Source organism: Oryx dammah, unplaced genomic scaffold, assembly GCF_014754425.2.
Source record: "Oryx dammah isolate SB20612 unplaced genomic scaffold, SCBI_Odam_1.1 HiC_scaffold_28, whole genome shotgun sequence".
Lineage (NCBI taxonomy): Eukaryota > Metazoa > Chordata > Mammalia > Artiodactyla > Bovidae > Oryx > Oryx dammah.
The window spans coordinates 78,755,447-78,781,856 of NW_024070212.1; the positions used below are offsets into that span (position 1 = coordinate 78,755,447).

Here is a 26,410-nt window from a genome sequence, read left to right on the forward strand (position 1 = left end):
CTTATGTTATCACTTTTATGCATGGGATATAATTTCATTAACTTATTATTAGAAATTTAGAATATTTACAATATTCTCTATTCTAAATGGCATTACAATGACTTTTTAAACAAATTTATCTTTACAAACATGTCTTTATTCTTTGAAATATTCCTCCAAATGACCAAATCAAACAAGATGCACATTTTTTAAAAAAGAAAATTGAAGTATAGCTGATTCACAATATTGTGTTAGTTTCAAGTGTACAAAGTGATTCAGGTATATATCTTTTTTTGTGATTCTTTTCCATTGTATAGGCTATTACAAGGTATTACGTTATACAGTAAATCCTTGTTGTTTACTTTATACACGGTAGTATCTCTTAATCCCATACTCCCAGTTTATCCCTCTCTCCCTTTCCCCTTTGGTCACCATAAATTTGTCTTCTATGACTGTGAGTGTATTTGTTTTGTAAATAAATTCATTTGTATCATTTTTTTAGATTCCACGTGTAAGTGCTATTGTGCAGTATTTGTCTTTCTCTAACTTACTTCACTTAGTATGATAATCCCTAGGTCCAAGAGGGACACCTCTTTTCCCCATGCCATGCAGCTTGCGGGGGTCTTAGTTTCCTTACCAGGGATCAAACCTGCGGCCCTGGAAATGGAAGTGTGGAGTCCTAACGACTGAACTGAAAAGGAGTTCCCCAGTACGCACAAAGAATCCTCAGTGAAGCTATCCATCTGGTATACTTCTCTGCTTTGAGGAACCAGAGCACCTCTCTGCTGTGTCACGGTTTGCTCTCACTGTTTAATTATGTTCAGTATTTGGTCCCACCCAATAATAGTTTAATTTCTCACCCCTGACTCATCCCCATATTCAAGTCATTTCAGATTCCAGCACATAGTAATCAAATACAATTGTGAGGCACTGGGATGAAAATGGACGAGCTGTAATCCTTGCCCAGAAGAGTTGGGGAGGCGTACCTACAGCAACATGTGGTCCATTCGGTTCTGCACTGTAATAGAGGTGACGGAAACTCACTATGGGAACAAACATGAGGGAACAATGAATTCTTCCAGGGGCAAAGGTAAAGAAGGAGAGGGGAAAAAAAAGAGGTTATAGGAAGCTATGGAGTGAGACAAATGGTTATATTGCTTGTTGAAACATTAATAGAAATTCATGAGGTGGGAAAAAAATGGAAAGGTGACATATTGGGTAGATTTACAAGTAGACGTCAGTCAATTCAAGCTTTTTGCTTCACCTAGACCCATGTTCCACTTAGAAATTTCATGAAGATCTCCTGTCTTTTGAGGCAACTTCTGCACCACTAACATTTAGAGGCAGATAATTCTTTGGAGGACTGTCCTGTGCATTGCAGGATGTTTACAGCATCCCTGGCCTCTCCTCACTAGGAGCAACTGTTTCCACCTTCCAACTGTGACAACTGAACATGTTTCCAGATACTGCCAAATCTCCCTGGGGATGAAGGGGAGTGGAAATCATCTTAGTTGAGAACCAATGTTTTAAGTGTAATTCTAGCTGTAAGGACTTCTCCTTTACTATCCTATCTTTTTTTCTCAGTCAGGAAATGATTTTTTTTCCTTTGGTTTAAAGCCCAGTGGACTCTTATTTTATTTTTAGATTAGAGGCAAACTGTTGAAAACATTAAGTTACCAATGCCTCGACTATAAAAAAGAATTTCTTTGATTAAACCTAATAAACAAAAACTGAAATGTTCACTATGATAGGAAAGCATATATTTGCTCAGAACATTACAATTTGCAAAGTACTTTCTTATATGATTTCAAAAAATGCTCACAATATCCTGTGAAATACTCATTATTATTTCCTTTCTAGGGGTGAAGAAAGGCTCAGTTAAAGTTGTCACCTATCTGACACCCCCTAAATACCAACTCCTGGAGTTAATATTCATATCTGGACAGTTTCATTCCAAAATGTATATACTTTCTGTTTAGGTTAATAAACAGCTACTATGAGCTTCTCTAGGTTGCACACTGGTAAGCCAGAGAGCAAGTCTCGTCTTAATATCATACAGATGGAGAAATAAAATGACCTGAGCATGCTCGGTTACCTACATAGCCCACCAAGAAAATATAATCAGTAAAAACTTCTTTGTAGAAGCAAAGCATCATTTAACTACCAAAGAATTGTGTTGTTTCCATCCTTTGCATAGCTTTAAGAGCACTTATTATGCAAAAAGAAGAGTGATACACACTAGATATGGTAACTTTTACACTCATAATTTTAGAGTATGTTAACTTCTTTTAGTCATTCTAAATAGCCAATTCTAACTTGGTATAATGAAGATTATTATCCACTGATAGAAAACTGCATATAAAAATAGAACATTAACTAGATTATGGCTACTCAGCTAATTAGAGACCAAGTCAAAATCTTTGTACCTCGAAATAAGTGTTCTTTCCTCTAGAATTTCCAGCATCATATAACCCTATACCCCTCCAGATATAAATATCACTATGCCAATGAAGGGGCCTCCCTGGTGGCTCAGAAGTTAAAGCCTCTGCCTGCAATGCGGGAAACCTGGGTTCAATCCCTGGGTCAGGAAGATCCCCTGGAGAAGGAAATGGCAAGCCACTCCAGTATTCTTGCCTGGAGAATCCCATGGACGGAGAAGCCTGGTGGGCTACAGTCCACGGGGTCGCAAAGAGCTGGACACGACTGAGCAACTTCACTTACTTTCACGCCAATGAAGGGCTTCTCTGGTGGCTCAGATGGTAAAGAATCTGCCTGAAATGTGGGAGACCCAGGTTTGATCCTTGGGTTGGGAAGATCCCCTGGAGAAGGGAATGACTACCCACTCCAATGTTCATGCTTGGAGCATTGCAAGGGGAGAGGAGCCTGGCGGGCTTCAGTCTATGGGGTTGTAAAGAGTCAGACACAATTGAGCAACTAACACACACATATGCCAATAAATGAAATATCCTCAACCAGATACAAATATCACTATGTCAGTAAAAATATCCTCAACCATTCTGTTTCAATATTATCTGAAGCCACATCCACCTTGGTAGTTTTAAGGATATAAAGGATGTTCAGTTCAGTTCACTCACTCAGTCATGTCCGACTGTTTGCGACCCCATGAACTGCAGCATGCCAGGCCTCCCTGTCCCTCACCAACTACTGGAAACCCATGTCCAAACCCACGTCCACTGAGTCGGTGATGCCATCCAATCATCTTATCCTCTGTCGTCCCCTTCTCCTCTTGCCCTCAATCTTTCCCAGCATCAGGGTCTTTTCAAATGAGACAGCTCTTCACATCAGGTGGCCAAAGTATTGGAGTTTCAGCTTCAACATCAGCCCTTCCAATGAACACCCAGGGCTGATATGGGAATTTTTGCTACCAATGTGCCAAGGATAAAAGGCAGTCCCTTAAATTAGGCAAATCAGCTCAATCAGTGAGAGTGTCTTATTCATGACACATGAGTTAACTCATGAAAAAATGCTTGCAATTTTCTAGACTTAGTCAACTCTGGACTCAAACAATATTTGATATTTCTGAACCTAGACTCCAGCTTGACAAAAAGGTAAGCAGGGAAGATCCAGGAAATTCCTGCATATAGTCACACTTCTATAAAAGTAAAGGGCTTATTTAAGATAGAAATACATTTTGTAATAAACAAATAGGTATTTTAAATATGAATGGAAGGCAGTTTAATTCCTGGCTTAAACAACAAAAATTTCCAAGCCTTACTCCATCATGGAAGGTGGGATAGTACAGCAGTCTTGAATCGCAGTTAGGGGAGAGGTCAGGTGAGCTGTGTAGGATGCTTCCACAACTTGCTTATTCCGGTTGACAACATCCAAGTAACGGTTGAACTTCTCTCGGATTTTTTTGGCTAGCTGTGGGATGAGAGTAAGCAAAATTAATCAAAAGACCAGGACAGGAACCCATTGTACTTTTAACTATACGTTAATTTTTGTCACAAGCTGTCTATATTAAACTTCTGGTAAAACAAAAAATATTCATGTCTTATTTCATTATGTAAAGTTAAATAAAAATTGCAAAATACCCAAAAGTCACAGAAGAATACTTTATCTGTGGTAAAATAATAACTTCTATCTTATAATAGATAAAAATACATTAAGAACTACCCATGTGTTCAAATTCAGATACAACAATACCGATCCATAAAAATACCCTGGGCAGAGAAAATAGCCTATTGATGTTATTGTTGACATGGCAGTGAGTGTTAGGGGTTACAGAGCAAAATAGTGACTGGAAGAAAAAAATGCCACTATTCATAGTTCTGTATTCACACAGATTTTTAAGGAGGAAAATACACGAAGGGAAATGATATTCAGTATGTTCTGTTACACAGCTCCAGGGGGCACCATTCACAGCCTTTCATGTGAATGGAGAATCTCTGAAGCTGTACAGTGCAGACATCCATAAAAAATAATATATATATAGTTAGAAATAGACTTGTATTTGGTCTGTTATACATTGAACATGGGTAAATGTCTTTCTTAACAGAACACTACATCATCATACACTTCCACATGGGAATAGCAAAAGCAAATTGCTAAGCAGACTGCTTTTTCCTCAATTGTCCCCACCAAATATCACAGCTTAACTACAGATCTCCAAGGAAAACAGTGTTATTTGTCTTCCCCTTAAACAAAATGTTACCCAAATGAAATGACTGATAGAATTATAGCTAATTGGTTTTGTAGAGCTATTCATTACCAGCACACTAGAGGAGAACTAATCATCTCCTTTGGGTCATGCATCGCACACAATCCAGTAGCTTACAAGCTGAGAACATGGAGCCAAATCAGAATATCTTCATTTATTCCTTTCAAGTTGCTTTAACATTTTGATTTTGTACCAGTGACACTCTGGCACTTTCAGAGTTTCAATTAAATAACTGAGGTTCTCAACCTTGTTAAATACTGTACACACTAGAAAGTTTAGAAAAATGTCCAGACACCAGAAAAAGAGTATGAGTGTAATGTTTAATGTGATAATAGGTTGCTCAAATTCACTTCAGCATTTTCAAAGGAGGAACTGTGTGTCTCAAAAACTAACATACCCACCTGTAACTCGACTCCCTGAGTTAAGAGTTTTCACTATTTTTTTAAAAAAAACATACATTATTCTTGTTGAGGTCTTTGTAATAAAATGTGCAAACGTGGTTTAAATGTCCCACTGGTGATTTTGCCTCTCGGGGCAAATTTTGGTTGTTATAACTTGGTGGAGAGTGATACTGGCACATGCTACTGGAGATCAGTGGAGAAATAACTCCAGAAAGAATGAAGGGATGGAGCCAAAGCAAAAACAATACCCAGTTGTGGATATGACTGGTGTAGAAGCAAGGTCCGATGCTGAAAAGAGCAATATTGCATAGGAACCTGGAATGTCAGGTCCATGAATCAAGGCAAATTGGAAGTGGTCAAATGAGATGGCAAGAGTGAACATCAACATTCTAGGAATCAGTGAACTAAAATGGACTGGAATGGGGGAATTTAACTCAGATGACCATTATATCTACTACTGTGGGCAGAAATCCCTTAGAAGAAATGGAGTAGCCATCATGGTCAACAAGAGAGTCCGAAATGCAGTACTTGGATACAATCTCAAAAACGACAGATGATCTCTGTTCGTTTCCAAGGCAAACCATTTTATATCTCAGTAATCCAAGTCTATGCCCCAACCAGTACACTGAAGAAGCTGAAGTTGAACGGTTCTATGAAGACCTACAAGACCTTTTAGAACTAACACCCCAAAAAGATGTCCTATTCATTCTAGGGGACTGGAATGCAAAAGTAGGAAGTCAAGAAACACCTGGAGTAACAGGCAAATTTGGCCTTGGAATATGGAATGAAGCAGGGGGAAAAATGGCTAAGAGTTTTTCCAAGAGAACACACTGGTCATAGCAAACACCCTCTTCCAACAACGCAAGAGAAGACTGTGCACATGGACATCACCAGATGGTCACACCGAAATCAGATTGATTATATTCTTTGCAGCCAAAGATGGAGAAGCTCTATACAGTCAACAAAAACAAGACCGGGAGCTGACTGTGGCTCAGATCATGAACTCCTTATTGCCAAATTCAGACTGAAATTGAAGAAAGTAGGGAAAACCACTAGACCATTCAGGTATGATCTAAATCAAATCCCTTATGATTATACAGTGGAAGTGATAAATAGACTTAAGGGACTAGATCTGATAGATAGAGTGCCTGATGAACTATGGAATGAGGTTCGTGACATTGTACAGGAGACAGGGATCAAGACCATCCCCATGGAAAAGAAATGCAAAAAAGCAAAATGGCTGTCTGGGGAGGCCTTACAAATAGCTGTGAAAAGAAGAGAGGTGAAAAGCAAAGGAGAAAAGGAAAGATATAAGCATCTGAATGCAGAGTTCCAGGAATAGCAAGAAGAGATAAGAAAGCCTTCCTCAGAGATCAATGCAAAGAAATAGAGGAAAAGAACAGAATGCGAAAGACTAGAGATCTCTTCAAGAAAATTAGAGATAACAAGGGAACATTTCCTGCAAAGATGGGCACAATAAAGGGCAGAAATGGTATGGACCTAATTAAGATATTAAGAAGACGTGGCAAGAATACACAGAAGAACTGTACAAAAAAGATCTTCACGACCCAGATAATCACAATGGTATGATCACTCACCTAGAGCCAGATATCCTGGAATGTGAAGTCAAGTGGGCCTTAGAAAGCATCACTACGAACAAAGCTAGTGGAGGTGATGGAATTCCAGTTGAGCTATTTCAAATGCTGAAAGATGATGCTGTGAAAGTGCTGCACTCAATATGCCAGCAAATTTGGAAAACTCAGCAGTGGCCACAGGACTGGAAAATGTCAGTTTTCATTCCAATCCCAAAGAAAGGCAATGCAAAAGAATGCTCAAACTACTGCACAATTGCACTCATCTCACACACTAGTAAAGGAATGCTCAAAATTCTCCAAGCCAGGCTTCAGCAATATGTGAACCGTGAACTTCCAGATGTTCAAGCTGGATTTAGAAAAGGCAGAGGAACCAGAGATCAAATTGCCAACATCCGCTGGATCATCAAAACAGCAAGAGAGTTCCAGAAAAACATCTATTTCTGCTTTCTTGACTATGCCAAAGCCTTTGACTGTGTGGATCACAATAAACTGTGGGAAATTCTTCAAGAAATGGGAATACCAGACCACCTGACCTGCCTCTTGAGAAACCGATATGCAGGTCAGGAAGCAACAGTTAGAACTGGACATGGAACAACAGACTGGTTCCAAATAGGAAAAGGAGTACGTCAAGGCTGTATATTGTCACCCTGCTTATTTAACTTATATGCAGAGTACATCATGAGAAACGCTGGGCTGGAAGTAGCACAAGCTGGAATCAAGATAGCCGGGAGAAATATCAATAACCTCAGATATGCAGATGATACCACCCTTATGGCAGAAAGTAAAGAGGAACTAAAAAGCCTCTTGATGAAAGTGAAAGAGGAGAGTGAAAAGGTTGGCTTAAAGCTGAACATTCAGAAAACAAAGATCATGGCATCTGGTCCCATCACTTCATGGGAAATAGATGGGGAAACAGTGGGAACAGTGTCAGACTTTATTTTTCTGGGCTCCCAAATCACTGCAGATGGTGACTGCAGTCATGAAATTAAAAGACACTTACTCCTTGGAGGGAAAGTTATGACCAACTTAGATAGTATATTCAAAAGCAGAGACATTACTTTGCCAACAAAGGTCCGTCTAGTCAAGGTTATGGTTTTTCCAGTGAGTGGTCATGTATGGATGTGAGAGTTGGACTGTGAAGAAAGCTGAGAACCGAAGAATTGATGCTTTCGAACTGTGGTGTTGGAGAAGACTCTTGAGAGTCCCTTGGACTGCAAGGAGATCCAATCAGTCCATTTTGAAGGAGATCAGTCCTGGGTGTTGTTTGGAAGGAATGATTCTAAAGCTGAAACTCCAGTACTTTGGGTACCTCATGCGAAGAGTTGACTCATTGGAAAAGACTCTGATGCTGAGAGGGATTGGGGGCAGGAGGAGAAGGGGACAACAGAGGATGAGATGGCCGGACGGCATCACCGACTCGATGGCCGTGAGTTTGAGGGAACTCCGGGAGTTGGTGATGGACAGGGATGCCTGGCGTGCTACAATTCATGACTCGCAAAGAGTCGGACGCGACTTGAACTGAGATGATAAAGAGCCATACAGCTTCTGCCTGTCTCTCTTGGAATGCTCTCAACCACCCTGCTGTACGAAGTCAAAGACATACGGAGAAGCCACAGTGAAGTATTTGCTTGGTAGCTCTAGCCAAGCAAGTCTTCAAGTCATCTCAGCCTGGCTCCGGATATGAGTCAAGAAGTCTCTGGATAATTCTAGCCCCTGGTCTTCGCTGATGGAGTCCTAGGCATTATGGAACAGAGATGCCAGCCTTGCAATGCCTGAACCATTGAATCTGTAGGCATGAAGAAAGTTGTCTATGTCACTACGTTTTGGGTTGGGGGGGGCGGGGTGTGGCACGGGGCGGTTCTTACATGGCAACAAGTAACCAGAACACCCAGGATAGGTGGAATTCCTTCATAGGATAAATGTGTTGAAGCTATGCTAAACAAAGCTGCTCAGAGAGAGCACTGTTTTGCAATCATCAAGACAGTATCTGGTAAATTACAAATCTGTTGTAAAGAGAGTCCAACATTCTTCAGAAAATTATGACAACTGCCATATAGTGGTACTTACCATATACTAGGCACAGGACACCGGAGTGTAACTACTGACACTTTATATCAATGAACCACAAAATATAAGACTTCACTCCCTCATTTAAAACTCAGAACTGTCTTGTCTATAAAACCTGTGTATTCACCTGCTCAGTTTTGCTGCCCCAGACAAAGTTAAGAAAAGCTGCAACAGTGGCTTGAAATTTTAAATTTTAAAATCACAGAATCTGAGGAATAGAACTTCCATCAACATAATCAGCCAAGGCACAGAGTGGGTTGGCTGTGGAATTGTTCCTGGGTGGGGGTGGGAGTGGTTACTGGGTGTTGGGAGATGGACTCTGGTGGGGATGGGGGAGCAGAGGGGTGGTATCTGCCTTTGGCCTTCTTGTTAGGGTGGGCCTAAAGCGGCATTCTCCATTAGTGGAAGCAGTTACCTACATACAGAGTCCAGACACACAAGACAATGAATAAAAGGTCTCAGAAGAAAGCTCTCTCCACTGGGATTCACTCCTCTTGGTCAGTAACTCCTCAGTGTCTATGTTATGGCACCCTATCTGGCTTTATTTTTTTAAAAACTGCCCACATTAATCATGTGTAGGACACTGTTATGAGCACCTCACAAGCATATGACAATTTAATCCTTCCAGGAACCCTACAAACTACACATCTCCATCGTTAAAAAACGCTTGTTCAGGGTCACAAAACTAGTAAGTAGTAAAGCTGGGATCAAAAACCAGTAACATTCTGCCTCAGAACCCAAGCTTCAGTCTGTGCAACACTGCTTCACTCTGTGAATTCTTAGACCTAACAACCTCCCACGATTTCTTTTCAAACCCATTTGAATCAATGCTATGAAATTCTTGGCAGAATATCATAAGCCATACACAGTCTCATGAGAATTAGATTTTAATAATTTACATTTCATTTGGAATTTTTCATAATTCCTATGAAAGTCAAAACTTTGAAGTTAGAATTGCTGAATTCTACCACCAATAAGAAAAAGGGATATGAATTTGAAGTAACATACCCTCCAAAACAATGCCTATCTGTCATTACCTGACTACTGTGCTATCAGTTCTACCAAACTAAGTTAAATTGTCCTGATTAGTTCTGGGTATTCCAGTTTATTACTGGAAGGAGAACAGAATAAATGTAACATTCCTATCCTGAAGGAAGTGAACTTCAGAATTCAGTATTTTCCTCTGGGTTTTGATCTGAGTTAATTTATCTGTCATTACAGAGTAGTAAGATGAAATTGTAATTCCTATTATGTATGTGGGGAAAAAAAAAAAAAGAGGCATGTGGAGCTTGAGGGTCTCTGGACTCCCAGGGGGTGATCTGGCCTCCTTTGACCCCACTGCCTGAGACGACCCCTGGGTGCCCTTCGGACAAGGACTGTGAGAGTGACTCACAGTAAAAACCTCATGCTCCACCGTGGGGTAGATTTTCCCTCTCTAAAAGCAATCTCTTTTAGCATGCCAACCAAATCCAGGTTGCTCGGCAAGCATAACAGAATCTATTAGAGTAAAGATAGCCCACAGAGAGATTAAATCCTGAATGTATCCGTTAAATTCGAGAGGACCCGCTACCAAGGCGGAAACTTCCAAGAGGCCAGACAGATTCTGGGTCTGTATCCTGCCATGATCCCTGCAGACAGAAGAAAACAAAGGACATTCTCAACAAAAAGCTACAGGTGGACCCACAATCCTTCTCAGTGTAATTAAAAACATTTTTCTTTCCATGGCTCAGCTTTCATCTTTTATCCTTCTTTATCCTCTCCCCTTCATCCCCTAAGGGGTTCCTGAATGCTGATGAGACGACAGGGCTAAAACCATCTTGTCATCTTTTGGGTCAATTCTTCAGCTAGCCAGCATCCAGCTATGGGTCAAATGATGAGTAGGTAGCTGGCCAGTCCCCATGGGAACGGATTCTTATTTGTCATCATCTCCAGTGACAACGTTTCATCACAACGTCAATGAATTTCTTTCTTGCTGAATTTCACTTCCCTTAATTTTCCCATAGACATTTCTGTCATTTGCATACTTCCCCAGAGCCCCCCTTTCTCCCCCACCAACCTTTTTTAAAAAGCTCTTTTTACCTTAGCTCTATACTTCTGAAGATTGGAGGTGGGGTGGGCATACGGGTAGAACAAGGTAAAAGAAAACAAAAATGAAAAGCATAGTACACACTTTATTTATGTCTCTGTCCTAAAAGGAAGAGCCGGAAGGAGTTTTGAATGTTGGGGAAAGCTTTATCTAAAATACATAACAATGAAGCTGACAGGCACAGACAGGAAAGGTACTCCAGGGAACTGGAGATTCAGAGCAAAATTCCTACTGAATGTAGAAGCGTTTAACATTTGACATTCAAAAACCTTTGTGCCGTGATAAGAATCTACTAGCTGATCTCCCTTTCCTTCTATTTCAGCCATTATTACTCAAGAAAATAAACCTTTTCATTTTCCAGCAAGTTTCAGGATTTGGTTATTTAAATGTCAGTAACACAGACATAATTTTAAGTATACTCAAGCACAAGCATCACACCATTGCATTCCAAGGTTCAAGGAGGAAACCGTCTTATTGTTTCATGTCGGACCTTGTTTATAGGGTTATTAATAACACCACACTCTTGCTATTATTTTTATTAGTAACAGTTGTAATATTCTAGACAGCTCTCCCAATTATTAGCTGGGAATCTGGGTCAGTTCCTTGACGTCCATTAGCCTTGGTGTCCTCATGAGTACAACAGGATAACATAGTTTCAAGAACTTTTTCTGACGTTCAAATGTAACAATGACTATATTAATATAAACCCCAGGATGACTACAAGGGATTATTCTCTTTGTTATACCCCAGTCTCTGGACTAAGAAGAGCATGTGGCATTATAAGGAAATACTGTGGAGCCATAAGTAATGGGAGAGGGACTCCCTAAATATTAACCATTTTATTCATTTAACTCATGCTTAATTCTCCTCAGGAAAACTGACACATATCTGGGGGGTGGGGAAGCATTCTTTCCCTTAAAAATTAACAGTAAAATGGCACAAAGAGCTTAAGCTTTGGAGTCAAAGAAATCTGAATCAAATCAAGCTGTCACTTACTAAGTAAATGGAGCCAAAGTAAATTATTTCTCTAAGCCTCAACTTTGTTGTTGTTTTAGTCACTAAGTTGTGTCCGACTCTTTGGCCAGTCCATGGACTGTAGCTCACCAGGTTCTTCTGTCCATGAGATTTCCCAGGCAAGAATACTGGCGTGGGTTGCCATTTAAGGGGATTAATTACCTCTAAACTGGAAATAACAATAGCTGTTTCGTGACATTGTTTGAGAACCAAGAGGGATGATGTTTATAAATATTTAGCAGAGTGTCTAACTGATCGTATGTGCCAAATAAATGGTAGTGATTGTTTACTATTATTATCATTGTTGTGATTATCTGTGGGAATCGATATAGGGACTCAGACACTATGAACAGAGACTCCCAAAAGGCCTAGGAAGAGTCAGGATGGGTGTGCTAACATTGGGCTATGACCTTACTAGAGCTATCGGCAACTCTTCCACAACACAGTATCATGTAGGTTATATAGTTAGTCATAGGTAGGGACTCTTCTGGGATCCTCTTTTTCTAAATAAAGGATTTAATAATGACTTTATTCTTATGTCACACAATACCATTTTCAAAGCATTTTTTCATGACTCATCCAACAGTACTGGGAGCCAGGCAAAGCAGATATTCCTGGCCCCTTCTCTACCATCAGGAAATCAAGGCTCAGTGGTACACCCAAGCTCACGCTGAGTAAGTGCAGAAAACAGACCAGGGCTTCTAATCCCCAGATCCATTCTCTTTCTGCTACAAGCTCCTCCAATTTGCAGGAAAATGTGAACTCTCTCAGATCGAATGATCTAAGTTCTACCTATTCTTCCAGTCCCAGCCCTGTGTTTGCCTCTCTGAAGACCTCTCAGGTCCTTCTTCCCCAAAACTGTCTAGGACTCAGTCAGTGTCTGTGCCACTCATTGTCGATCTTTCCTCATTTAAAGATCCCATTTCTCCTAAGAAGCCAATAACATAATAATTAATATTTACCTATTGCTTGCTATGTGCCAGGCACTTTGAAACGGCAATTTTGGGAGATGCCTTTTTTTTTTTTTTTTAAATGCTCACAACAACTCTTGGTACTTACTATATGCTATTTTTATAAACAGTTTTGATAGATTAACTTGCCCAAGGTCACTCAGCTAATAAATAGAATAATTAGATCAAACCTGTGCTTTTGAACCACTGGGCTATGCATTTTTCTTTCATGTATACCTAGCATCGAGAAGAGACTTAAAAGCCTTCATTACTGTATTCATTTCCCTACAATATACCATTACGTGTCATATTGGGAAAATCTGCTTCTAGTTCAAAAAAGGGCAGATAACTTGGAAAAATTGCTCATATCTGGTTTAAGCCAATCAGAAGCTTTGAGCCTCTCTAGTTCCCTATCTTCCTCAGCCTCTAGGATGATATAAGCTGCTCTGGAGTACCTATTGCTAAGAAAAGAGCACCAATTCAGATAAGGTACCCTGATGGCAACTGGCCATACTTTTGGTGTGGCTGCTGATCTGCTCCGAGCTCAGGTCTCAAGTGTGGAAGAGCCTGGGCCTGGCAGGCAACGATACAGGAGAAGACAGATGAAGACCCGGAGATGGGACAGGGCCTGTCTGAATTTCCAATGGCCCGCGGAGGCTTCAGGGTTGTCTGACGGATGTGTGGGAATAGCACATCCAGTGGAGAAGTGGGGCGGCCGCTGACAGATGAACTGCAGGTGGACCAGGAAGATTTATGTGCAAGGCTGTCTGGGCTCCAGGGTCACATACCCCAATTCTGGGAGAGGTGGGGCCCCTGTGGCTGAGCTGGGGAGGCACGCAATGGAAAAAACAGGAGGCAAGTGCTGACATGCCAGAGAGCCGAAGGAGGCTGAGCTCTGGGAAACGGTTGAGAGCGGCAGCTTCTCTCTTTAAGCAAAACATAGGTTTGCTTAAAAGGTTATAATGGGGTTTGGTTTGGGCAGCAGTTTGTACTGGGTATTCCAGGAGAGTCATGGAAACACACAGCCCAGCCTCCTGAAAGCCAAGGTTATCAACTCAAGGGCTCAATGGGCTTTTGCCCTGTTTTTCACCCCTTTCTACCCTTAACAACCAGATCATAACAAAAGAAACAAAAGGAAGGGCAGGCTTCAACCCACTTCTCCCCACTTCACTCTGTAATAGGAGCCTTTGGGCTGAGGTTCCTTTAAACCAAAATAAGCAAGTGCTCAGGCCTTGAAGTTTACAGTCAGTTCCTTCACAAGGAAAAAGGAGTTTAACCTAGTCTCAACCTTGGAAAAAATCAAGAGGCTGAGAGTTGGGGGATGAGGGAGGAACTCTGGCCACAGCATACAGGAAATTCTAACCTTTTATGTTACAGCTTTTGAGATGAGCTTTCTTAGTTTATGAATCAGAGAGGAAAGGTGTTGAAATACCCTGGGGTTCATGATTTTAGGAATACTCTGGCGGCCCATGAGGGATACAGAGAAAAGGAAAGAAAACCCAGTCCCATTACTCTTCCACATAAAGCTCTCATTGACAGTATAAATAACTGTGCATAACTTATAAACACCAAGTATGCAGGCTTCCCAGCTGATGCAGGGAAGAAACTGCCTAACAATGCAGGAGATGCAGATTTGATCCCTGGGTCGGGAAGATCCCCTGGAGTAAGAAATGGCAACCCACTCCAGTATTCTTGCCTGGGAAATTCCATGGCCAGAGGAGCCTGGCGGGCTACAGTCCAGAGGCGGACACACTGGGCACGCATGTACATACTTAGAAGCTTTCTAAGTAACAAGGTGGGGTGGGGGAATGCATTAGGGGAACTGGGGCCAGTTGGGAGGGCTCTGGAAAGCTGCAGTTTCACTCTACCCCAGATTACTTTTCCCACCACAAATGCAAATGCCTTCTCATATCTACAACCAACCTTGCAACCTGGGGCAGCGCCTGGCAGGGACTTGTTTTTTGTATAAATGAAGGACAAAATCTGACCTATCCTCCACTGGGAGGCCAACTGGCTAGAGCATTTTAGGGTTCTTCATGGGTCCTCTGAGAGCAGATGGGTCAACACTTGCCAGCAAGTGTCAATTAGCTCAGTAATGAAGTGGAAAGATGAGACTGGCAAGTAAGCAAAAATCTGCCACTATACACTTACTTTCGCCATCTTCAACCTGGCCAAGGCCTCATTAAATTCAATTCTGGGGATGGCAATCTTGAGACACAATGAAAGAAAACCAAAAAACTAGATGTTTCCATTTCCCCTTTCTTAATGATAAATTAATCTGACTTACCATTCCAATGGAATATAATAATGTGCCATTTTAGGACTTCACTGATCCATAGTACTAAGAGCAGCAGGGCTCAATGACAGTAATTCTAAGGTCCCCTACTCCCTAGTTACAAATATATAAGTCAATGCAAGACAGAGCCTAAATGCACAGCATATCCCATTTTTTTGAGCAACAAATTTTTACATGTATTCCCTTTAAAACTAAGGGAACATAATAGTACCAGAGAAAGCATCTTATAAACATTTGATTTCCTCAGTTGTTGAAATCTGGCCTTGAACATCCATAACCATCTGAGTCTTCAGTGTGGCTCGACTATCATAGGAAGTAGATGTACTCTCTCTGCTGGTCCTACCTTCTCACAATGAAGCCAACTTATAACATGCTTATCTCAGTAGATAGAAAGCGATTTTCTTGGCTTCACTGTCGAGATACTTGAGTAGTGGGCAATCAGCCTGCCTTTAATGATGCAGGCCTAAATCTTGAAGCACTAATACAGAGATACACGTTTTTGCTTTCTGCTTTTTTACAATTAGGAAAAACAACACTCACATGGACCACTTGGATGAGGTGCAAATGTTGGCTGCTAGTAGGAAATGCGTTACTATTAAGACTTGCTAGAAACAACAACACAAAGTAATGTTTCCCATGTGGATTCCACACCGGAGGAATGAGGATATTTGCCTCAACCACAACAATTTTATTATATCCTTCTCTGAGCTGTTCTGTGTGTTCCTCTGCCAAGTTGCATCTGATATCATTCTCTAACTCACAGTTGGATTGAGAAAGGTCCTCTCATTGCCTCTCTGATGACAGGGAGGATTGCAAACACAAGAACCAGGGTTATGTGTGCTTTGTATCGGCTATTTGCTTCCGTAGGACTCATGCTCACACCTCTCCTGAAGGGTGATGCCTGACATGGGTGTCAGTGGATAAGACAGTGACTTCTTGATGACTCTAGAAAACCAGCATGCTCTTTGCAGCATATAAAAGGACTAAAGGCTGCTTAAGTAACAACCAGTGAGAATGCCCATGAGCAGCTATTTCAACATGATTCCTACCTGCCCAGAATCTTCTAATATTATAAATAAAGCTGTAGATCTTGGTGAACTTCCAATTTTATCAAACCACATGTTATTTCATGGAACCAGATTTTCAAAGTGTTGAGCCAACTGAAGGTTCTTGATATTAGCAGCAATTAATTCCTTTGCATCACTGCCACAAATATTTCCTATTGCACCAAGGGATATATTAGGGATAAATTGGGCCCTGCTTTTAAGTTGCTTGCTAGGTTTTAGAATATGCATATGTTTATGCATTCTACTAGTGCAGATGATCTGAACTTATTTTTTTTTTAATAGGAGCAACAGTTGGATTTGAAGAAATCTTGGCTGTTACCTCCTCGCCAGCATTTCCTGATACTATCCAAACTCATGATACTAAAAATGTGTGTTAAAATGGGCTTGTTTCCATTTTTAGTGGAATGTTCATTTCTCATGATGAGGTCTTCCTGGCTTTTAGAATAAGAATTGAGACTCAGCCTATTCCCTTTTATTTAAATGAAGTTTTGACTGTTTGAGTCAAAAGGCCAGGCTCAAACTTTTTCTGCGTCACTGAAACAAGGCGTTTACTCACATATGGATGGCAGAGTTATGTGAAGAGCAAAAGCTCCAGCTGGAGTAGGGAGAGATGCACATTTTGGCAGAGCCTGCATGTCTTTTCCTGCCCTGCCCCAAAGGCCTTACCAGCCCCTCTCCTGGTTGCAGCCTCTTCTCTCCAGCTGTGCCTGCCAGCAACTGCCCCTCCTCCCCTGTATCTGCTGGGGGAGAATCGGTACCAGCCCCTTCATGCGTTCCATCACACACACGCACGCACACACACACACACACAGGGGGAGCACACAGTGTGCGAATTAAAGGAACGAGGAAATAGACTACTCTGGGTTGTTGCCAAAACAACACGAAAAAACTGTAGCCAGAATTTTCAAGCCTGAAATATGAGTATGTGATGGTGGTGGGAGATACAGAAAATTTCATTTTTCTATAATTGGTGTGAATACACAAATGTGAAAACGAACAGTGTGCTGTAAATATATGCATAGAGTGCAATTTATATGTAAACAATGGATACATAGTACATTATAACAAAATATGTGAGTATACAAGATGAGTGTGGCAGGGGGGCGGGGGAGAGTGAGCAAGCGTAGCATTATCTCAGTTTATCTCAACACCAGGCATACATTGGCTAACGTACAATATGTACCCCTGAAGTCAGCTGGTCTATATTTAGTACAGGAATTACAGCTTTCGTGCATGCATACACACATATTTTAACTTTCAAATATATATAAGAATTCAGAGCATATGTTGCATATATATTTTTATGAAAATATAAACAAGATAGTTAAATATTTCAAATTCCAAACTGCCATTTCTTAAAGAGTGAGGTAGTAGTTATCAGGCTGCTCTCTCTCTCCTGGCCTACCTTGTTTTGTTCCTCCCTTTCTGAAGCTGGCTGAGCAGGTCCTCAGATATCCCTGATTACTGTTAAAGCTTCACACTGGGAGAGAACCTGGGAGTTCTGGGGCAGCTAAAGGTTTGTTACTTTCTCCATGGAAACTGCACTAACAAAAAACCGTACCAACCACAATTCTACACTAAGAATTCCAAACAGTTATCGACTTCTACTCATGTGCAACACAGAGGAAGCTCATTATATTATATTTAAACCCTACGGACTAGCCAAAGATTGTACTTTTTTCACTCACTCAATTTGCTAAAAGTTATTCTTTGTGTGTGTATTAGTTGCTCAGTCGAGTCTGACTCTTTGTGACCCCATGGACTCTAGCCCACCAGGCTCCTCTGTCCGTGGGATTCTCTAGGCAAGAATACTGGAGTGGGTAGCCATTCCCCTCTCCAAGAATCTTCCCTGACCCAGGGATCAAACCTGGGTCTTCAGCATTGCAAGCAGATTCTTTACCAGCTGAGCCAAAAAGTTCTTCTTTAGGGGATACTATTTAACACCCCCTTCAACCCCAACAAAGCAAAACAAAAAAGTCAATAGCCCCATAGAAGCTCCACAATAACAAAAATTAGAACCAACTGATAATAAAGGAATAATGATTAAGTGTGAAAAAGACAAAGGTGTCTGCTCTTTAAATAAATCAAGGACTTCATTTATTTTTATATCTTGTTTATGTTCCTACAGGATAATCCATTAGTGATAGAATGCGCTTCCTCATAAGACACAAATTATATCCTTGTGATTATTAGAGCTAAAAGGCAGAAGGCACCCCTACCATCGTTTGGCCCAGGTCAACTGATTATTTAAACTCTATCTTTTCTTCATTTAGTGGTTGAGTTTGCATCAGAGTACTTACAATGTTTAGACATATTATTTATCTTACTTTGGTTAATGTGTAATACTCTCAGCAGAGAATAAACCACCTTCCTCTTAAAAAACTGAAAACATATAAAAGGATTGGCAATGAAACAAGTATGGAAAGCAACATAGCACAATGATTAACAACATGGATTTTAAAGTGAAAATCTTGGTCCTACTATCTCATTCAAGAATGGTTTGGGGTAGAAGTCCCCAACCTTTGGGACTGATTTAATAATAATAGAAATAAAGTGCACAACAAATGCATTTGAATTATCCTGAGACCAATTCCCCCTCACCCACAGTTCCTGGAAAAGTTGTCTTTAACAGAACTGATCCCTGGTGCCAAAAAGGTTGGGGACTATTGATTTGGGGCATCATAACTTAATAGCTTTGAGTCTCATTTCCTTCAACTCTAAAAGAGGGAGAGGAACTGTGTCTGTATCATAGGGTTATGGTAAAATTTTAATAAGATAACTCAACCAGCATTTATTAAATGAACATGAAACATCATGCCAAATAAATCACTTTTTCCAAAATGCAACACAACCTAGGTACACCTAGTTCTTGTACCCATGCCATACTTATTACAATTCTAGAAAAGCATGCATAATTTGAACATAACCCAAAATAGTGCCACACTAGATGGGATCCACAGTCCATTAAGACTACCTTCTGTCTCTCTCAAATGCCTCCTTTGGGCCATCACCTGCAAGAGATTAGCAAGATATACCAAGTATATGAACACATGTCTCTTGTAATTTAACTATGTCTTTGGGATAAGCTCTTTGTTTCTCTTCTTATAATGCCAAGTGCATAGTAAGTCCTCAACAAATGTTTGCTGAATCCATCAACCGTCTACCACTTAGCAGTGGTATGCTCAGAATCTCCCCCTTGAAGAGCTCATGATCTATAGTTTTTCCATTCGTTCCCAATATCTTGAAAGCATTACAGCATGAGTTATTCTGACAAAGTCCCAACACTCAGGAGTTTGAGCTCCCTAAATTTTTATATTTTAGAAGAGGTAAAATAACCACAAATTTTCTTTCTGCTGCAAAAACACTTACAGTATTTAATATTTTTTTACTTCTTCCAAAGTTTGATGAGTATTCTCTCATCACAATATTTTTGCCTTTCTTTGAAAACAAATCCAACCTTGAATGGATTTTTTTCCTGGAAAGCAACATGATGTAGCATAATGGTTTGTAAATCTTTTATAAAGTGATAAGCCATTAAAAACACATAAAACCTCACATTAAATTTCAATATATCAAACAAGTAAGGTAAATTGCTGTAGGGATGAATGGGGAAGAAAAGGACAGAACTTGGCCCTTACATTCTGTCACAGCCTCTGCAGTACCTCTCCCATACCTTGGGAAACAAAATTTTAAAAATATATAGTAGAACACTGAATCTCAATCCCTTGCAACCCAAATTGGGTTCTCTTAGCCTTTCAGTTGGATGCCCTTGCACAAGATATTTCTTTGGTATAATTTTCCTTGTCAGTGAAACTTGTGGAACTTTTTATGAGGATTATGAATTTGTGTAGCAAATACCACCTATTATATTGAGATACTTTTTCATGGTACCAAGGGTACATCAAAGACCGTCCTCACAGAGCTTACATTCTATTAAAAAAGATACACAATTTTAAAAGTCATAGATAAGTCCTAGGGGATAAATTATAAGGAGATAGATAAAGCAAGAAAAAGGTAAGAATTAAAGGTGGGTATACCTAATAACATTTATAAATGGGTGGTCAAGGAGGATCCCAATGAGAGGTAACACTGAGCCAAAACAGCAACGATGTTAGGGAACAGGCCATGTGGCTCGATGAAAAAAAGATTTAAGGACAGTGTTGTTCAGTTGCTCAGCTGTCTCTTTGCGACTCCACAAATTGCAGCATGCCAGGCTTCCCTGTACTTTACCATCTCCTGGGGCTTGTTCAAATCATGTCCATTGAGTCAGTGATACCATCCAACCAACTCGTCCTCTGTCATCCCCTTGACTCATAATACATATTCAATAAATGATAATGATTACCATAGCCGAGATAATATAAACAAAGAAAAAAAAAACTTGGGATTAAAAATTTTGTCCCTGCTATTTTACTAGTTCTCTGAGGTCTTAAACCATTTACAATGACCTCTAAGATGCTCACTGCTTGGAAGGAAAGATATGACAAAGCTAGACAGCATATTAAAAAGTAGAGACATTAGTATACTGACAAAGATCCATATAGTCAAAGCTATGGCTTTTCAAGTAGTCATGTATGGATGTTGGAGAATGAAATGGCAACCCACGCCAGTATTCTTGCCTAGAGAATCCTGTGGATGGAGGAGCCTGGTGGGCTGCTGTCCATAGGGTCGCACAGAGTTGGACATGACTGAGTGGCCTAGCATGCATGCATGCATTGGAGAAGGAAACGGCAACCCATTCAGTATTCTTGCCTGGGGAATCCCAGGGACGGGGGAGCCTGGTGGGCTGCCGACTATGGGGTTGGACAAGAGTTGGACGCAACTTAGCAGCAGCAGCAGCAGCATGTATGGATGTGAGAGTTAGACCATGACGAAAGCTGAGCACTGAAGAATTGATGCTTTGAACTGTGGTGTTGGAGAAGACTCTTGAGAGAACCTTGGACTGCAAGGAGATCCAACCAGTCAATCCTAAAGGAAATCAGTCCTGAATATTCATTGGAAAGACTGATGCTGAAGCTGAAACTCCAATACTTTGGCCACCTGATGCGAAGAACTGACTCCTTGGAAAAGACCCTGATGCTGGGAAAGATTGAAGGCAGGAGGAGAAGGGAATGACAGAGGATGAGATGGTTGGATGGTATCACTGACTTGATGGACATGAGTTTGAGCAAGCTTCAAGAGTTGGTGATGGACAGGGAAGCCTGGTGTGCTGCAGTCCATGGGGTTGCAAAGAGTTGGACATGACTGAGCAACTGAACTGACTATGAGATACAGTTTTCTCATGGAAAATGGGATAACAATACCTGTACTTTGTACAGTGTCATTAAGAAGACAAAAATAAGAAAATATGCAAGGAAATATTAAGGAAATATAGAACCACCTAAACTGTCAACCACTCAATCCCCTCCCATAATATCTCTCCAAAATGACAGACGACCATTCCATCTTATTAACAAGGCAATCAATGATTTTATAGGTAGTCCAGGAAGAGGATTTTTAATATAAAAGATAACTTCTCTTTTGGAGAGTTAGACCAAGAACAGTAAGAACTGAAGGAGATCGAGATTGATTTCCAGTGAAGGAAACCTAACCACTAACCAGCTTAAACTTGCTGGGGCTCTGGTTTCAGAGAATAGACATCTATTTGCTCTGGTCCTTGGTTGACTCACTATAAATTCCCCATCTGGGTGGCTTCAATACACCTTAACCTTTCTTTTGCCCTCTTTCAGATTTAATGCCTTTGGTTCACTCATTCAACAAACATTGAATAAATATTATACTTACAATAAACACAGAGCCAAGAATAGATTTGAGTGAGGGGGTGAACTAAACCAGGAGTCAACTTAAACAAATCCCCTGTGGAAAGATGAGGGGAAAGGTAGGGGGCAAAGAAAGAAAGGAATCCATTCCACTTCCAGAATTCCTCTAGTCTGAACAAGTCTGAACCTTGAACATATTTCAGTAGGTAATTACAAACAAAATGAGAGCCTTCAAGGTACCACTACATCACATTACACTTGGCAAGGCAACCCCAAAACAACTGCGGTACAAGAGTAACTTCAGTCATTTTGTCCCCCAGCAAATATTTACTAAATGCCTACCTAGTACTAGGCACAGAGAGCCAGAATTCAAAAGACAAGACTCCCAAGTGCTCAGCTCTTCCACACTCCCTCTTCTTGTCTACCCACTGGCCCTTTTCTGCCTGTGGCCCAGTGTACAGCTCAATAACATAATCAGACTTTCCTAGAGTGGCCAGTTTCTGGAAGTAGGAATACAGAACGAATACAAATGCAAAGCCAATGTAAATCCCATATCCAGTCTCACATTTCTCATCTAGTGTGGCTTTTATTTACAGCTCCCACGAGTCCCTTCCAGCCTTTCTGTGAGCATCCCCTCTTAAAAATTCCCCTTCTAAAGTTTACAGGCCTTTTTTTCTGGACCTTACCTAAAAGGATTAAAAGGTAGGCTAAGAACAGCAGTCTTCTCACTGGTGTACTCCTAAATTCATACTCTACCATCCTTTTATATTCTGAAAGCAGAACTCAAAAATACTGAAAGCCTACTCTGAGTGAACCATACAACTTTTAAACAATCTCACAAGACTATTATCCCTATTTTATAGATAAATGAAAAAGTTAAATATAATGCCCAAAATCAAACAAAGTAGTAAGTGACAGAGTCCTGTCTGGAGCTCAAGTCTTTCAAATCAAAAGATGAAACTCTTGTTCTCTCTTCCAAACTACAAGAGAACTGTCCAAAAAAAGAAGAAAAGTTATCTATCCTTTCTGGTCATGTACCCATAATGTCCAAGGTCCTTTCCAGCTTTAAAATTCTAAACATCATGTTAGTTAGGACTGATTATTTACACTTTAGCACATAAACCAACTCATTATAACTGATTCTCTATTCACATTCTCTTTGAAGAGGTCTTTTATGCTTTTAGGCCACATGCAAATCATTCTGTTACTAAGTATATTTCTTTTCATATGAAAAAAGGATATAATTTTGTGCAAAATCTATTTCTTGCTTTTAAGATGGATCTAATCTATTGCTTTGAACTGATCTGAATTGTTCATGGCTGAGGCCTTGAGTTCATACTCAGATGAAAGAATAACTTAGAGTATTATTAGCATCTACTAAGTATTGATTTCTTATAAAACCAATATGTTTCTCCTTTAGTAGGTCTCAGTGATGTATTTGGTGGAATGAAACACTAAAGTTCAAATCTTTCAGGAAGAAATCAGTGTCAAATAACAATTCATAAAAATAATTAATATTAATAAAAACTAGATTTGTACCATAATGTGTTTTAAATGCTCAAGTGTTTGAAATATATTTGGGGGCAGAAAAATTCTTAGATTCTATACTATACATGTATGAGGTAAGCTACCTATAAAGATAAACACTTGAGCTGAAATTTGAGCTGTTATCAAAGAGACAAATTAGCAGTTTATATCCAAGTTAATTACCAGATAAAAGAAACAAATTCAACACTTCTCATTGGAATATAATAGAATACAGATTTTTTTTTTTTCACAATCTCCAGAGCAGAACCCAATTTTTTGATATATAAAGGAAAAGCAAAGTGTGACCAATTCTCAAGAAAAGAAGACAACCACAGAGATTAACTTCAGACATTTAAAGATGAATGATCAGGCAGGATTCTAAAATGGCTTTCCTGGTAGCTCGGCTGGTAAAGAATCTGCTGCAATGCATGTGACTCCGGTTCAATTCCTGGGTTGGGAAGGTCCCCTGGAGAAAGGATAGGCTACCCATTCCAGTATTCTTTGGCTTTCCTTGTGTCTCAGCTGGTAAAGAATCCACCTGCAATGCGGGAGACCTGGGTTCAATCCCTAGAAGATTCCTTGGAGAGGGCATGGCAACCCACTCCAGCATTTTTGCCTGGAGAATCCCCATGGACAGAGAAGCCTGGTGGACTACAGTACACGGAGTCACAAAGAGTCTGACATGACTCAGAGACTAAGCACAGCATTATGACTATGCTCAAGAATTCAAAGGAAAATTGTTCTTGCAATGAGTGAAATGAGAAAAGTCTCAGTAGAGGAAAACAACGTCTATTATAAAGAAGCAAATGGAAATCTTAGAGCTGAAAAATATACCTGAAAATTTTTTGGAGCTTAAATATGGCTGAGTAGAAGGACCTGCATCTCCTCCTGGAAGAATTCAAAATCACAAGTAGCTGTTGAACAACCTTCCACAGGAGGATACTGGAATCCACCAAAAAACAATACCCCATGTTCAAACACAAAGGAAAGAAAGTGAAAGTGAAAGTTGCTCAGTCATGTCTGACACTTTACAACCCCATGGACTATATAGTCCATGGAATTCTCCACGCCAGAATACTGGAGTGGGTAGCCTTTCCCTTCTCCAGGAGATTTTCCCAACCCAGGGCTCAAATCCAGGTCTCCCACATTGCAGGTGGATTCTTTCCAGCTGAGCCACAAGGGAAGCGCAAGAGCACTGGAGTGGGTAGCCTATCCCTTTTCCAGCAGATCTTCCTGACCTAGGAATCAAATTGGGGTCTCCTGCATTGCAGGTGGATTCTTTACCAACTGAATTATCAGGGAAGCACAAAGCAGAAGCTGCCAAGTGGACAACCAACAAACTGGAGAACAATAATACCAAAGAAGTTCTCACACTGTTGTGAAGGTTCTGAGCCCCAGCTACCCAGCCTGGGTATCCAGCACAGGGGCTGGGAATCCCCAGAGATTCTGACTTTGAAGGCCAGCATGATTTGATTACAGGACTTTGATAAACAGAAACTCCACTCCTGGAGGGCACAAACAAAATCGTGCTCACACCAAGACCCAGGGGAAAGGAGCAGTGACCCCACAGAGACGGAACCAGACCTACCTGCTAGTGTTGGAGGGCCTTTTTTCGAGGCGTGGGTTGGGGTATTTCCTGGGAGGAGCCCCTTGGTGTAAGCCTTCTTGGAAGTTGCTATTAGCCCTACCATAGAGCCTATAGGCTGTTCCATAGAGATGGTTGGATAGCATCACCAACTTGATAGCCTGGAGTTTGAGCAAGGTACAGCAGTTGTAATGGACAAGGAACCCTGGCGTGTTGCAGTCCATTGGGTTGCAAAGAGTTGGACACAACTGAGCGACTGAACTGAACTGAGAGCCTGTAGACTCCAGATTGGGTTGCCTCAGGCAAAATAATTAACAGGGAGGGAGCACAGCCCAACCAATCAGCAGACAGTTAAGAGTTTTACTGAGTGTGTGGCCCTGCCCACCAGAGCAAGACCCAGTTTTTCCCACCACCAGTCCCTCCCATCAGGAAGCTTATACAAGCCTCTTAGGCCTCATCCACCAGAGGGCAGACAGAAGAAGCAAGAAGAGCCACAATCCTGCTGCCAAGCTAGAATGAAAACTGTATCACAGAAAGTTAATCAAAATGAAAAGGCAAGAGGGTTAAGACCCAGATGAAGGGACAAGATAAAACCCTAGAAAACCAACTAAATGAAGTGGAAATAGGCAACCTTCCAGGAAAAGAATTCAGAATAAAGATATTGAAGATGATCCAAGATCTTAGAAAAAGAATGGAGAAGATGCAAGAAGCGTTTACCAAAGACCTAGAAGAATTAAAGAACAAACAGATGAACAGTACACTAGAAGGAATCAGTGGCAGAATAAGTGAAGCAGAAGAACGGATAAGTGACCTGGAAGATAGAACAGTGGAAATCAATGCTACAAGACAGAATACAGAAAAGAGAATGAAAAAAAAAAGAAGAAGAAGACAGCCTAAGAGGCCTCTGCAACAACATTAAACACACCACCATTCACTTTATAGGGGTCCCAGAAGCAGAAGAGGGATAGAAAGGACCTGAGAAAATACTTGAAGAGATAATAGTTGAAAAGTTCCCTCACATAGTAAAGGAAATAGTCAATCAAGTCCAGGAAGTACAGAATCCCAGGCAGAATAAAATCAAGGAAAACACACTGAAATACATAGTTATCAAACTGACAAAAATTGGACACAAACAAAATATTGAAAGTAACAAGGGAAAAATGAAAAAATACAAGGGAATTCCCATAAGGTTATCATCTGATTTCTCAACAGAAACTCTGCAAGCCAGAAGGGAATGGCACAACATATTTAAAGTGATTAAAAGGAATAAGCTACAACTAAGAATCCTCTACCCATAAAGACTCTCATTCAGATTTGACAGAAATCATAAGCTTTACAGATAAGCAAAAGTTAAGAGAATTCAGTAGCACCAAATCAGCTTTACAACAAATGCAAAAGGAACT

General features: G+C 40.6%; 1 protein-coding gene across 2 annotated transcripts in view; it reads right to left on the bottom strand.

The window, feature by feature from the left end:
• CACHD1 (cache domain containing 1) overlaps positions 1-26,410 on the bottom strand; it is a 232,480-nt gene that overhangs the window by 101,112 nt on the left and 104,958 nt on the right. For both annotated transcript variants that reach the window (XM_040232671.1, XM_040232672.1), the window contains exon 3: positions 3,716-3,864. In XM_040232671.1, the coding sequence (XP_040088605.1) occupies positions 3,716-3,864 (149 nt within the window). The remainder of the gene's footprint in view (positions 1-3,715; positions 3,865-26,410) is intronic.